This window comes from Oncorhynchus keta, unplaced genomic scaffold (assembly GCF_023373465.1).
Source record: "Oncorhynchus keta strain PuntledgeMale-10-30-2019 unplaced genomic scaffold, Oket_V2 Un_scaffold_22585_pilon_pilon, whole genome shotgun sequence".
Taxonomy (NCBI): Eukaryota; Metazoa; Chordata; class Actinopteri; order Salmoniformes; family Salmonidae; genus Oncorhynchus; species Oncorhynchus keta.
Genome location: NW_026290870.1, coordinates 47,874 through 61,608, shown reverse-complemented (window position 1 = coordinate 61,608; position 13,735 = coordinate 47,874). Strand labels below are relative to the sequence as shown.

The following is a 13,735-nucleotide window of genomic DNA, read 5'->3' as shown; positions in this document are numbered from 1 at the left end:
GGGAGGGAGTCAGTAGTAACACAGTGGAGAGGGAGTCAGTAGTAACACAGGGAGACGGGGAGGGGGTCAGTAGTAACACAGTGGAGACGGGGAGGGAGTCAGTAGTAACACAGTGGAGACAGGGAGGGAGTCAGTAGTAACACAGTGGAGGGAGGGAGTCAGTAGTAACACAGTGGAGACGGGAGGGAGTCAGTAGTAACACAGTGGAGACGGGAGGGAGTCAGTAGTAACACAGGGGAGGGAGTCAGTAGTAACACAGTGGAGACGGGGAGGAGTCAGTAGTAACACAGGGAGGGAGTCAGTAGTAACACAGTGGAGACAGGGAGGGGGTCAGTAGTAACACAGTGGAGACGGGGAGGGAGTCAGTAGTAACACAGGGAGGGAGTCAGTAGTAACACAGTGGAGACGGGAGGGAGTCAGTAGTAACACAGTGGAGAGGGAGGAGTCAGTAGTAACACAGTGGAGACGGGGAGGGAGTCAGTAGTAACACAGTGGAGACGGGGAGGGAGTCAGTAGTAACACAGGGAGGGAGTCAGTAGTAACACAGTGGAGACGGGGAGGGAGTCAGTAGTAACACAGGGAGGGAGTCAGTAGTAACACAGTGGAGACGGGGAGGGGTCAGTAGTAACACAGTGGAGACGGGGAGGGAGTCAGTAGTAACACAGTGGAGACGGGGAGGGAGTCAGTAGTAACACAGTGGAGACAGGGAGGGAGTCAGTAGTAACACAGGGAGGGAGTCAGTAGTAACACAGTGGAGACGGGGAGGGAGTCGGTAGTAACACAGTGGAGACAGGGAGGGAGTCGGTAGTAACACAGTGGAGACAGGGAGGGAGTCAGTAGTAACACAGTGGAGACGGGGAGGGAGTCAGTAGTAACACAGTGGAGACAGGGAGGGGGTCAGTAGTAACACAGTGGAGACAGGGAGGGGGTCAGTAGTAACACAGGGAGAGGGGAGGGAGTCAGTAGTAACACAGTGGAGACAGGGAGGAGTCAGTAGGAACACAGTGGAGACGGGGAGGGAGTCAGTAGTAACACAGTGGAGACAGGGAGGGAGTCAGTAGTAACACAGTGGAGACAGGGAGGGAGTCAGTAGTAACACAGTGGAGACAGGGAGGGAGTCAGTAGTAACACAGTGGAGACGGGGAGGGAGTCAGTAGTAACACAGTAGAGACAGGGAGGGAGTCAGTAGTAACACAGTAGAGACAGGGAGGGAGTCAGTAGTAACACAGTAGAGACAGGGAGGGGAGGAGTCAGTAGTAACACAGTGGAGACAGGGAGGGAGTCAGTAGTAACACAGTGGAGACAGGAGGGAGTCAGTAGTAACACAGTGGAGACAGGGAGGGAGTCAGTAGTAACACAGTGGAGACGGGGAGGGAGTCAGTAGTAACACAGTAGAGACAGGGAGGGAGTCAGTAGTAACACAGTGGGGAGGGAGTCAGTAGTAACACAGTGGAGACGGGGAGGGAGTCAGTAGTAACACAGGGGAGACAGGGAGGGAGTCAGGAACACAGTGGAGACAGGGAGGGAGTCAGTAGTAACACAGTGGAGACAGGGAGGGAGTCAGTAGTAACACAGTGGGGAGGGAGTCAGTAGTAACACAGTGGAGACGGGGAGGGAGTCAGTAGTAACACAGGGAGACGGGGAGGGAGTCAGTAGTAACACAGTGGGGAGGGAGTCAGTAGTAACACAGTGGAGACGGGGAGGGAGTCAGTAGTAACACAGGGGAGACGGGGAGGGAGTCAGTAGTAACACAGTGGAGACGGGGAGGGAGTCAGTAGTAACACAGGGGAGACAGGGAGGGAGTCAGTAGTAACACAGTGGAGACAGGGAGGGAGTCAGTAGTAACACAGTGGGGAGGGAGTCAGTAGTAACACAGTGGAGACGGGGAGGGAGTCAGTAGTAACACAGGGGAGACAGGGAGGGAGTCAGTAGTAACACAGTGGAGACGGGGAGGGGGTCGGTAGTAACACAGTGGAGACGGGGAGGGAGTCAGTAACACAGTGGAGACAGGGAGGAGTCAGTAGTAACACAGTGGAGACAGGGAGGGAGTCAGTAGTAACACAGTGGAGACGGGGAGGGAGTCAGTAGTAACACAGTGGAGACAGGGAGGGAGTCAGTAGTAACACAGTGGAGACAGGGAGGGAGTCAGTAGTAACACAGTGGAGACGGGGAGGGAGTCAGTAGTAACACAGTGGAGACGGGGAGGGAGTCAGTAGTAACACAGTGGAGACGGGGAGGGGGTCGGTAGTAACACAGGGGAGACGGGGAGGGGGTCGGTAGTAACACAGGGGAGACGGGGAGGGGTCGGTAGTAACACAGTGGAGACGGGGAGGGAGTCGGTAGTAACACAGTGGAGACGGGGAGGAGTCGGTAGTAACACAGTGGAGACGGGGAGGGAGTCGGTAGTAACACAGTGGAGACGGGGAGGGAGTCAGTAGTAACACAGTGGAGACAGGGAGGGAGTCAGTAGTAACACAGTGGAGACAGGGAGGGAGTCAGTAGTAACACAGTGGAGACAGGGAGGGAGTCAGTAGTAACACAGTGGAGACAGGGAGTGAGTCGGTAGGAACACAGTGGAGACAGGGAGGGAGTCAGTAGTAACACAGTGGAGACAGGGAGGAGTCAGTAGTAGCACAGTGGAGACAGGAGGAGTCAGTAGTAACACAGTGGAGACAGGGAGGAGTCAGTAGTAACACAGTGGAGACGGGGAGGGAGTCAGTAGTAACACAGTGGAGACGGGGAGGGAGTCAGTAGTAACACAGTGGAGACGGGGAGGGAGTCGGTAGTAACACAGTGGAGACAGGGAGGGAGTCTGTAACACAGTGGAGACAGGGAGTGAGTCGGTAGTAACACAGTGGAGAGGGAGTCAGTAGGAACACAGTGGAGACAGGGAGGGAGTCAGTAGTAACACAGGGAGGGAGTCAGTAGTAACACAGGGAGGGAGTCAGTAGTAACACAGTGGAGACGGGGAGTGAGTCGGTAGTAACACAGTGGAGACAGGGAGGGAGTCAGTAGTAACACAGTGGAGACGGTGAGGGAGTCAGTAGTAACACAGTGGAGACAGGGAGGGAGTCAGTAGTAACACAGTGGAGACAGGGAGGGAGTCAGTAGTAACACAGTGGAGACAGGGAGGGAGTCAGTAGTAACACAGTGGAGACGGGGAGGGAGTCAGTAGTAACACAGTGGAGACAGGGAGGGAGTCAGTAGTAACACAGTGGAGACAGGGAGGGAGTCAGTAGTAACACAGTGGAGACAGGGAGGGAGTCAGTAGTAACACAGTGGAGACAGGGAGGAGTCAGTAGTAACACAGTGGAGACAGGGAGGAGTCAGTAGTAACACAGTGGAGACAGGGAGGAGTCAGTAGTAACACAGTGGAGACAGGGAGGGAGTCAGTAGTAACACAGTGGAGACAGGGAGGAGTCAGTAGTAACACAGTGGAGACAGGGAGGGAGTCAGTAGTAACACAGTGGAGACGGGGAGGGAGTCAGTAGTAACACAGTGGAGACGGGGAGGAGTCAGTAGTAACACAGTGGAGACAGGGAGGTAGTCAGTAGTAACACAGGGAGGGAGTCAGTAGTAACACAGTGGAGACGGGGAGGGAGTCAGTAGTAACACAGTGGAGACAGGGAGGGAGTCAGTAGTAACACAGTGGAGACAGGGAGGAGTCAGTAGTAACACAGTGGAGACAGGGAGGAGTCAGTAGTAACACAGTGGAGACGGGGAAGGGGGTGGAGACAGGGAGGGAGTCAGTAGTAACACAGTGGGGAGGGAGTCAGTAGTAACACAGTGGAGACAGGGAGGGAGTCAGTAGTAACACAGTGGAGACGGGGAGGGAGTCAGTAGTAACACAGTGGAGACAGGGAGGAGTCAGTAGTAACACAGTGGAGACAGGGAGGAGTCAGTAGTAACACAGTGGAGACGGGGAGGAGTCAGTAGTAACACAGTGGGGAGGGAGTCAGTAGTAACACAGTGGGGAGGGAGTCAGTAGTAACACAGTGGAGACAGGGAGGGAGTCAGTAGTAACACAGTGGAGACGGGGAGGGAGTCAGTAGTAACACAGTGGAGACAGGGAGGGAGTCAGTAGTAACACAGTGGAGACAGGGAGGGAGTCAGTAGTAACACAGTGGAGACGGGGAGGGAGTCAGTAGTAACACAGTGGAGACGGGGAGGGAGTCAGTAGTAACACAGTGGAGACAGGGAGGGAGTCAGTAGTAACACAGTGGAGACAGGGAGGGAGTCAGTAGTAACACAGTGGAGACAGGGAGGGAGTCAGTAGTAACACAGTGGAGACGGGAGGGAGTCAGTAGTAACACAGTGGAGACGGGGAGGGAGTCAGTAGTAACACAGTGGAGACGGGGAGGGAGTCAGTAGTAACACAGTGGAGACAGGGAGGAGTCAGTAGTAACACAGTGGAGACAGGGAGGGAGTCAGTAGTAACACAGTGGAGACAGGGAGGGAGTCAGTAGTAACACAGGGAGGGAGTCAGTAGTAACACAGGGAGGGAGTCAGTAGTAACACAGTGGAGACGGGGAGGGAGTCGGTAGTAACACAGTGGAGACAGGGAGGGAGTCGGTAGTAACACAGTGGAGACAGGGAGGGAGTCAGTAGTAACACGGGAGGGAGTCAGTAGTAACACAGTGGAGACGGGGAGGAGTCAGTAGTAACACAGTGGAGACGGGGAGGGAGTCAGTAGTAACACAGTGGAGACGGGGAGGGAGTCAGTAGTAACACAGGGAGGAGGAGTCAGTAGTAACACAGTGGAGACGGGGAGGGAGTCAGTAGTAACACAGTGGAGACAGGGAGGGAGTCAGTAGTAACACAGTGGAGACAGGGAGGGAGTCAGTAGGAACACAGTGGAGACAGGGAGGGAGTCAGTAGTAACACAGTGGAGACGGGAGGAGTCAGTAGTAACACAGTGGAGACGGGGAGGGAGTCAGTAGTAACACAGTGGAGACAGGGAGGGAGTCAGTAGTAACACAGTGGAGACAGGGAGGAGTCAGTAGTAACACAGTGGAGACAGGGAGGGAGTCAGTAGTAACACAGTGGAGACAGGGAGGGAGTCAGTAGTAACACAGTGGAGACAGGGAGGGAGTCAGTAGTAACACAGGGAGGGGAGTCAGTAGTAACACAGTGGAGACGGGGAGGGAGTCAGTAGTAACACAGTGGAGACAGGGAGGAGTCAGTAGTAACACAGGGAGGGAGTCAGTAGTAACACAGTGGAGACAGGGAGGGAGTCAGTAGTAACACAGGGAGGGAGTCAGTAGTAACACAGTGGAGACAGGGAGGAGTCAGTAGTAACACAGGGAGGGGGAGTCAGTAGTAACACAGTGGAGACAGGGAGGGAGTCAGTAGTAACACAGGGAGGGAGTCAGTAGTAACACAGTGGAGACGGGGAGGAGTCAGTAGTAACACAGTGGAGACAGGGAGGGAGTCAGTAGTAACACAGTGGAGACGGGGAGGAGTCAGTAGTAACACAGTGGAGACAGGGAGGAGTCAGTAGTAACACAGGGAGGGGGAGTCAGTAGTAACACAGTGGAGACAGGGAGGGAGTCAGTAGTAACACAGTGGAGACAGGGAGGGAGTCAGTAGTAACACAGTGGAGACAGGGGAGGGAGTCAGTAGTAACACAGTGGAGACAGGGAGGGAGTCAGTAGTAACACAGTGGAGACAGGGAGGGAGTCAGTAGTAACACAGTGGAGACAGGGAGGAGTCAGTAGTAACACAGTGGAGACAGGGAGGGAGTCAGTAGTAACACAGTGGAGACAGGGAGGAGTCAGTAGTAACACAGTGGAGACAGGGGAGGGGAGTCAGTAGTAACACAGTGGAGACAGGGAGGAGTCAGTAGTAACACAGTGGAGACAGGGGAGGGGAGTCAGTAGTAACACAGTGGAGACAGGGAGGAGTCAGTAGTAACACAGTGGAGACAGGGAGGGAGTCAGTAGTAACACAGTGGAGAGGGAGTCAGTAGTAACACAGTGGAGACGGGGAGGAGTCAGTAGTAACACAGTGGAGACGGGGAGTCAGTAGTAACACAGTCAGACAGGGAGGGAGTCAGTATTAACACAGTGGAGAGGAGTCAGTAGTAACACAGTGGAGGGAGTCAGTAGTAACACAGTGGGGAGGGAGTCAGTAGTAACACAGTGGAGACAGGGAGGGAGTCAGTAGTAACACAGTGGAGACGGGGAGGGAGTCAGTAGTAACACAGTGGAGACGGGGAGGGAGTCAGTAGTAACACAGTGGAGACAGGGAGGGAGTCAGTAGTAACACAGTGGAGACAGGGAGGGAGTCAGTAGTAACACAGTGGAGACGGGGAGGGAGTCAGTAGTAACACAGTGGAGACAGGGAGGGAGTCAGTAGTAACACAGTGGAGACAGGGAGGGAGTCAGTAGTAACACAGTGGAGACAGGGAGGGAGTCAGTAGTAACACAGTGGAGACAGGGAGGGAGTCAGTAGTAACACAGTGGAGACAGGGAGGGAGTCAGTAGTAACACAGTGGGACAGGGAGTCAGTAGTAACACAGTGGAGACAGGGAGGGAGTCAGTAGTAACACAGTGGAGACAGGGAGGGAGTCAGTAGTAACACAGTGGAGACAGGGAGGGAGTCAGTAGTAACACAGTGGAGACAGGGAGTCAGTAGTAACACAGTGGAGACAGGGAGTCAGTAGTAACACAGTGGAGACAGGGAGTCAGTAGTAACACAGTGGAGACAGGGAGGGAGTCAGTAGTAACACAGTGGAGACAGGGAGGGAGTCAGTAGTAACACAGTGGAGACAGGGAGGGAGTCAGTAGTAACACAGTGGAGACAGGGAGGGAGTCAGTAGTAACACAGTGGAGACAGGGAGGGAGTCAGTAGTAACACAGTGGAGACAGGGAGGGAGTCAGTAGTAACACAGTGGAGACAGGGAGGGAGTCAGTAGTAACACAGTGGAGACAGGGAGGGAGTCAGTAGTAACACAGTGGAGACAGGGAGGGAGTCAGTTGCTCTACACTCCGCCCCGGGGGGGCTGGGCTCTACACTCCGCCCCGGGGGGGCTGGGCTCTACACTCCGCCCCGGGGGGGCTGGGCTCTACACTCCGCCCCGGAGTAGAATATAGAAAATAGTAAAAATGAAGAAAAACCCTGGAATGAGTAGATGTTCTAAAACTTAACAGTAATGAAACATTTCTCATCTTACTTTTTCGTCAATTATGAATGGCGATGACAAATTCAGATCACTTACGCCAAACTACATTTCACATAGGTCCCAGACGCCGTCATTCCACAGTTCCCAAACGCATCCCCCTTTAGATTCGCCGTCTGAAAGCAGATGTCTGCTGCTTTGCTTGCACCTGGGAAGAATAAATAAATCAAAACATTTAACATTTCAGACTTAAGAAATAAAAGAAGGAAAATATTAACAGTCAGGTCACAGTTACTTTCTTGATTCAAATATATAAAATAAAAATCGAATCAAATATATAAAATTAAAATTAAATTAAATGTATAAAATATAGAAAATAAAAATAAAATATATAAAATTAAATCAAATATATAAAATTAAAATAAAATAAAATGTATAAAATATAGAAAATAAAAATAAAATATATAAAATTAAATCAAATATATAAAATATAGAAAATAAAAATAAAATATAGAAAATAAAAATAAAATATATCAAATTAAAATAAAATAAAATGTATAAAATATACAAAATAAAAATAAAATATATAAAATAAAAATAAAATATAGAAAATTAAAATAATATAAAAAATACAAATATAGAAAATTAAAATTAAACAGAAAATAAAATATAGAATATTAAAATTTAATCAAATATATAAAATTAAAATTAAATGTATAAAACATAGAAAATATAGAAAATAAAAATAAAATATGTAAAATTAAATCAAATGTATAAAATTAAAATAAAATGTATAAAATATAGAAAATAAAAATATATAAAATTAAACTAAAATAAAATGTATAAAATATAGAAAATAAAAAAATATAGAAAATAAAAATAAAATATATAAAATTAAAATACAATGTATAAAATATAGAAAATTAAAATAAAATATAAAATTAAAATAAAATATATAGAATTAAAATATTATAAAAAATACAAATAAAGAAAATTAAAATTAAACAGAAAATAAAATATAGAATATTAAAATGTAATTAAATATATAAAATTAAAATCAAATAATATAAAAAATAAAATAAAATATATAAAATCAAAATTAAATATAGAAAATACAAATAAAATATAGAAAATACAAATAAAATATATAAATATGTTTATTTTGTACCTGTTTCAAAAAGATGTTTGCATTGGTAGTCGTAGGTCTGGCAGCGGCCCTCATAACAGTACGCCGCGTTGTTCTCACAGAGAAGCCCATCCATGATATAGAAGTCTGATGGACAGAAGGAGGCGGAGCCGTTGCAGTATTCTGGGAGGTCGCATGAGTTGACAGATCCCCTGCACGGTGTCCCTGACACGCTGATCTGAAAAAATTGGAAAGAAATTAGGCCGGAGAAACATTAATTTTCAAAATCGGTTTTCATTATTAAAATCAAAAGTTGACACCTCCCAAGTTGAAACCTCTGACGAAATAGCTCAACACAATCCTAGGCCCTCCCCCACCTTCAAACTGCTTTAATTGAAAATCCTTGATTTGCTGTCCGTTTTGGGGAGCGCCTAATCCATACGGTTTTGAAGACCGACAGCAGCTGGACTAACCTTGCAGTCCTTGCAGCAGCCTCCCTGAGCGCAGGCTGATCCCCAGGTCAACTTACAGGTGGCCGCGTCACAGCACTTATTGGTACATTCCTGCAACATCGTCAAGATTAGTAAACTTAGGAATGTCAAAAACTAAATTCTGAACCTATACACATCCATGGATAACTGACCAAATTATAAAATACATGCATTGTAATTTTGAATTCTTTAAAAAGTGTTGTCCATCAACCATGACAAGCTACCTGAGTCTGACATTTTTTATGTAAAATGACTGAGGATAATATTGAACGATATTGCCACTCCTATTTTCCATATCTTCAATCTAAGCCTTACAGGGAAGTGTATGCCCCCAGGCCTGGAGGGAAGCAAAAGTCATTCCGCTACCCAAGAATAGGGGCGGCAGCGTAGCCTAGTGGTTAGAGCGTTGGACTAGTAACCGGAAGGTTGCGAGTTCAAACCCCCGAGCTGACAACTGCCTGTTCTGCCCCTGAACAGGCAGTTAACCCACTGTTCCTAGACCAGTTTCCCTCTCCTGTCTGTCTGTTCCCAGGCCGTCATTGAAAATAAGAATGTGTTCTTAACTGACTTGCCTGGTTAAATAAAGGTCAAATAAAAATATAAAAAAATAGCAAAGCACCCTTTACTGGCTCAAACAGCCAACCAATCAGCCTGTTACCAACCCTTAGTAAACTTTTGGGGATATTGTTTTTAGCAGATACAATGCTATGATGACTTAATGTTATAAACGTCAGCGACCACAGCAAGTGAAATCACTGCAACACTGAACAGCACAGATACAATGCTAGTTCACTGTAAACAAGTTAACATTTTCAGCACAATTATAAGGAAGGGCATTCAACAAGCATAGTACTTGCACAAATGACTGAATGGCTGAGAGAAATTGAAAATTAACAGATTGTGGGGGATGTTTTTTTCAGTCCAGCTTCTGACATTATCGGTCATAATCTGCTGTTGGAAAAACATCTGTGTTATGGCTTTACACCACTTGCTATATTGTGGATAAAGAGTTACCTGTCTAACAGAACCCAGAGGGTGTTCTTTAACGGAAGCCAACATAATCCTGGTAGAGTCAGGCATTCCCCAGGGCAGCTGTCTAGGCCCCTTGCTTTGTTCAATCTTTACTAATGAGCTGCCATTGGCCCTGAGAAAATGCTGTGTTCGTCTATGATGACTCATTATTGTGCACGTCAGTGACCACAGCAAGTGAAATCACTGCAATAAGAGCTGCAGTCAGTTTAAGAATGGGTGGCAATATAAATAAGCTGATAGTATTTGGGACAAATCATTCACTAAACCCTAAACCTCACCAAAAGCCTGTAATGAATGTGGAAGTTGAGCAAGTTGAGGTGACTAAACTGCTTGGAGTAACGCTGGATTGTGAACAGTCATGGTGAAAACATATTGATGCAACAGTAGCGAAGATGGGGAGAAGTCTGTCCATAATAAAGCACTGTTCTGCCTTTGCAGGCCTGAGTTTTGTGGCACCTGGACTACTGTCCAGTCGTGTGGTCAGGTGCCACAAAGAAGGACATGGGAAATTACAGCTGTCTCAGAACAGGGCAGCACGGCTGGCCCATGGATGGACACGGAGAGCTAATATTAATCATATGCCCTGGCTCAATGTAGAGGAGAGATTGACTTCATCACTACTTGTATTTGTAAGAAGCATTGACATGTCTGTTTGAACTGCTGGCACACGGCTCAGACACCCACGCATACCCCACAAGACATGCCACCAGAGGTCTCTTCACAGTCCCCAAGTCCAGAACAGACTATGCGAGGTGCACAGTACTACATAGAGCCATGACTACATGGAACTCTATTCCACATAAGGTAACTGATGCAGCAGTAGAATCAGATTTGTTTTTAAACAGGCAAAAATACACCTTATGAAACAGTGGGACTGGGAGAACACACACTTTGTACTGTAAAGTAGTGGCCTTAGAGAACACACACTTTGAACTGTAAAGTAGTGGCCTTAGTGGACACATAATGTGTTGTGAAATCTGTTGAAATGCAAATGTTTAATTATATTTAACTGCCTTAATGTTGTTGGACCTCAGGTACAGTAGCTGCTGCCTTGGCAGGAACTAATGGGGATCCATAATAAACCCCAGGAAGAGTAGCTGCTGCCTTGGCAGGAACTAATGGGGATCCATACTAGACCCCAGGAAGAGTAGCTGCTGCCTTGGCAGGAACTAACGGGGATCCACAATAAACCCCATGAAGAGTAGCTGCTGCCTTGGCAGGAACTAACGGGGATCCACAATAAACCCCAGGAAGAGTAGCTGCTGCCTTGGCAGGAACTAACGGGGATCCATAATAAACCCCAGGAAGAGTAGCTGCTGCCTTGGCAGGAACTAACGGGGATCCATAATAAACCCCAGGAAGAGTAGCTGCTGCCTTGGCGGGAACTAATGGGGATCCATAATAAACCCCAGGAAGAGTAGCTGCTGCCTTGGCAGGAACTAATGTGGATCCATAATAAACCCCAGGAAGAGTAGCTGCTGCCTTGGCAGGAACTAATGGGGATCCATAATAAACCCCAGGAAGAGTAGCTGCTGCCGCCTCGGCAGGAACTAATGGGGATCCATAATAAACCCCAGGAAGAGTAGCTGCTGCCTTGGCAGGAACTAATGTGGATCCATAATAAACCCCAGGAAGAGTAGCTGCTGCATTGGCAGGAACTAATGGGGATCCATAATAAACCCCAGGAAGAGTAGCTGCTGCCGCCTCGGCAGGAACTAATGGGGATCCATAATAAACCCCAGGAAGAGTAGCTGCTGCCTTGGCAGGAACTAATGGGGATCCATAATAAACCCCAGGAAGAGTAGCTGCTGCCTTGGCAGGAACTAATGGGGATCCATAATAAACCCCAGGAAGAGTAGCTGCTGCCTTGGTAGGAACTAATGGGGATCCATAATAAACCCCAGGAAGAGTAGCTGCTGCCTTGGCAGGAACTAATGGGGATCCATAATAAACTCCAGGAAGAATAGCTGCTGCCTTGGCAGGAACTAATGGGGATCCATAATAAACCCCAGGATGAGTAGCTGCTGCCTTGACAGGAACTAATGGGGATCCATAATAAACCCCAGGAAGAGTAGCTGCTGCCTTGGCAGGAACTAATGGGGATCCATAATAAACCCCAGGATGAGTAGCTGCTGCCTTGGCAGGAACTAATGAGGATCCATAATAAACCCCAGGAAGAGTAGCTGCTGCCTTGGCAGGAACTAATGGGGATCCATAATAAACCCCAGGAAGAGTAGCTGCTGCCTTGGCAGGAACTAATGAGGATCCATAATAAACCCCAGGAAGAGTAGCTGCTGCCTTGGCAGGAACTAATGAGGATCCATAATAAACCCCAGGAAGAGTAGCTGCTGCCTTGGCAGGAACTAATGGGGATCCATAATAAACCCCAGGAAGAGTAGCTGCTGCCTTGGCAGGAACTAATGAGGATCCATAATAAACCCCAGGAAGAGTAGCTGCTGCCTTGGCAGGAACTAATGGGGATCCATAATAAACCCCAGGAGGAGTAGCTGCTGCCTTGGCAGGAACTAATGAGGATCCATAATAAACCCCAGGAAGAGTAGCTGCTGCCTTGGCAGGAACTAATGGGGAGCCGTAATAAACCCCAGGAAGAGTAGCTGCTGCCTTGACAGGAACTAATGGGGATCCATAATAAACCCCAGGATGAGTAGCTGCTGCCTTGACAGGAACTAATGGGGATCCATAACAAACACCAGGAAGAGTAGCTGCTGCCTTGGCAGGAACTAATGAGGATCCATAATAAACCCCAGGAAGAGTAGCTGCTGCCTTGGCAGGAACTAATGGGGATCCGTAATAAACCCCAGGAAGAGTAGCTGCTGCCTTGACAGGAACTAATGGGGATCCATAATAAACCCCAGGATGAGTAGCTGCTGCCTTGACAGGAACTAATGGGGATCCATAACAAACACCAGGAAGAGTAGCTGCTGCCTTGGCAGGAACTAATGGGGATCCATAATAAACCCCAGGATGAGTAGCTGCTGCCTTGGCAGGAACTAATGAGGATCCATAATAAACCCCAGGAAGAGTAGCTGCTGCCTTGGCAGGAACTAATGGAGATCCACAATAAACCCCAGGAAGAGTAGCTGCTGCCTTGGCAGGAACTAACGGGGATCCATAATAAACCCCAGGAAGAGTAGCTGCTGCCTTGGCAGGAACTAATGGGGATCCATAATAAACCCCAGGAGGAGTAGCTGCTGCCTTGGCAGGAACTAATGAGGATCCATAATAAACCCCAGGAAGAGTAGCTGCTGCCTTGGCAGGAACTAATGGGGATCCATAATAAACCCCAGGAAGAGTAGCTGCTGCCTTGGCAGGAACTAATGGGGATCCATAATAAACCCCAGGAAGAGTAGCTGCTGCCTTGGCAGGAACTAATGGGGATCCATAATAAACCCCAGGAAGAGTAGCTGCTGCCTTGACAGGAACTAATGGGGATCCATAATAAACCCCAGGAAGAGTAGCTGCTGCCTTGGCAGGAACTAATGGGGATCCATAATAAACCCCAGGATGAGTAGCTGCTGCCTTGGCAGGAACTAATGAGGATCCATAATAAACCCCAGGAAGAGTAGCTGCTGCCTTGGCAGGAACTAATGGGGATCCATAATAAACCCCAGGAAGAGTAGCTGCTGCCTTGGCAGGAACTAATGGGGATCCATAATAAACCCCAGGAAGAGTAGCTGCTGCCTTGGCAGGAACTAATGGGGATCCATAATAAACCCCAGGAAGAGTAGCTGCTGCCTTGGCAGGAACTAATGGGGATCCATAATAAACCCCAGGAAGAGTAGCTGCTGCCTTGACAGGAACTAATGGGGATCCATAATAAACCCCAGGAAGAGTAGCTGCTGCCTTGACAGGAACTAATGGGGATCCATAATAAACCCCAGGAAGAGTAGCTGCTGCCTTGACAGGAACTAATGGGGATCCATAATAAACCCCAGGAAGAGTAGC

General features: G+C 48.0%; 1 protein-coding gene across 1 annotated transcript in view; it reads right to left on the bottom strand.

Moving 5' to 3' along the window:
* LOC127928185 (disintegrin and metalloproteinase domain-containing protein 9-like) overlaps nt 1–13,735 on the bottom strand; it is a 46,716-nt gene that overhangs the window by 6,665 nt on the left and 26,316 nt on the right. The window contains exons 13-15 of the mRNA XM_052515320.1: nt 8,720–8,809; nt 8,289–8,484; nt 7,220–7,328 (exon numbers count right to left, since the gene is read on the bottom strand). Coding sequence (XP_052371280.1) covers nt 7,220–7,328; nt 8,289–8,484; nt 8,720–8,809 — 395 coding nt within the window. The remainder of the gene's footprint in view (nt 1–7,219; nt 7,329–8,288; nt 8,485–8,719; nt 8,810–13,735) is intronic.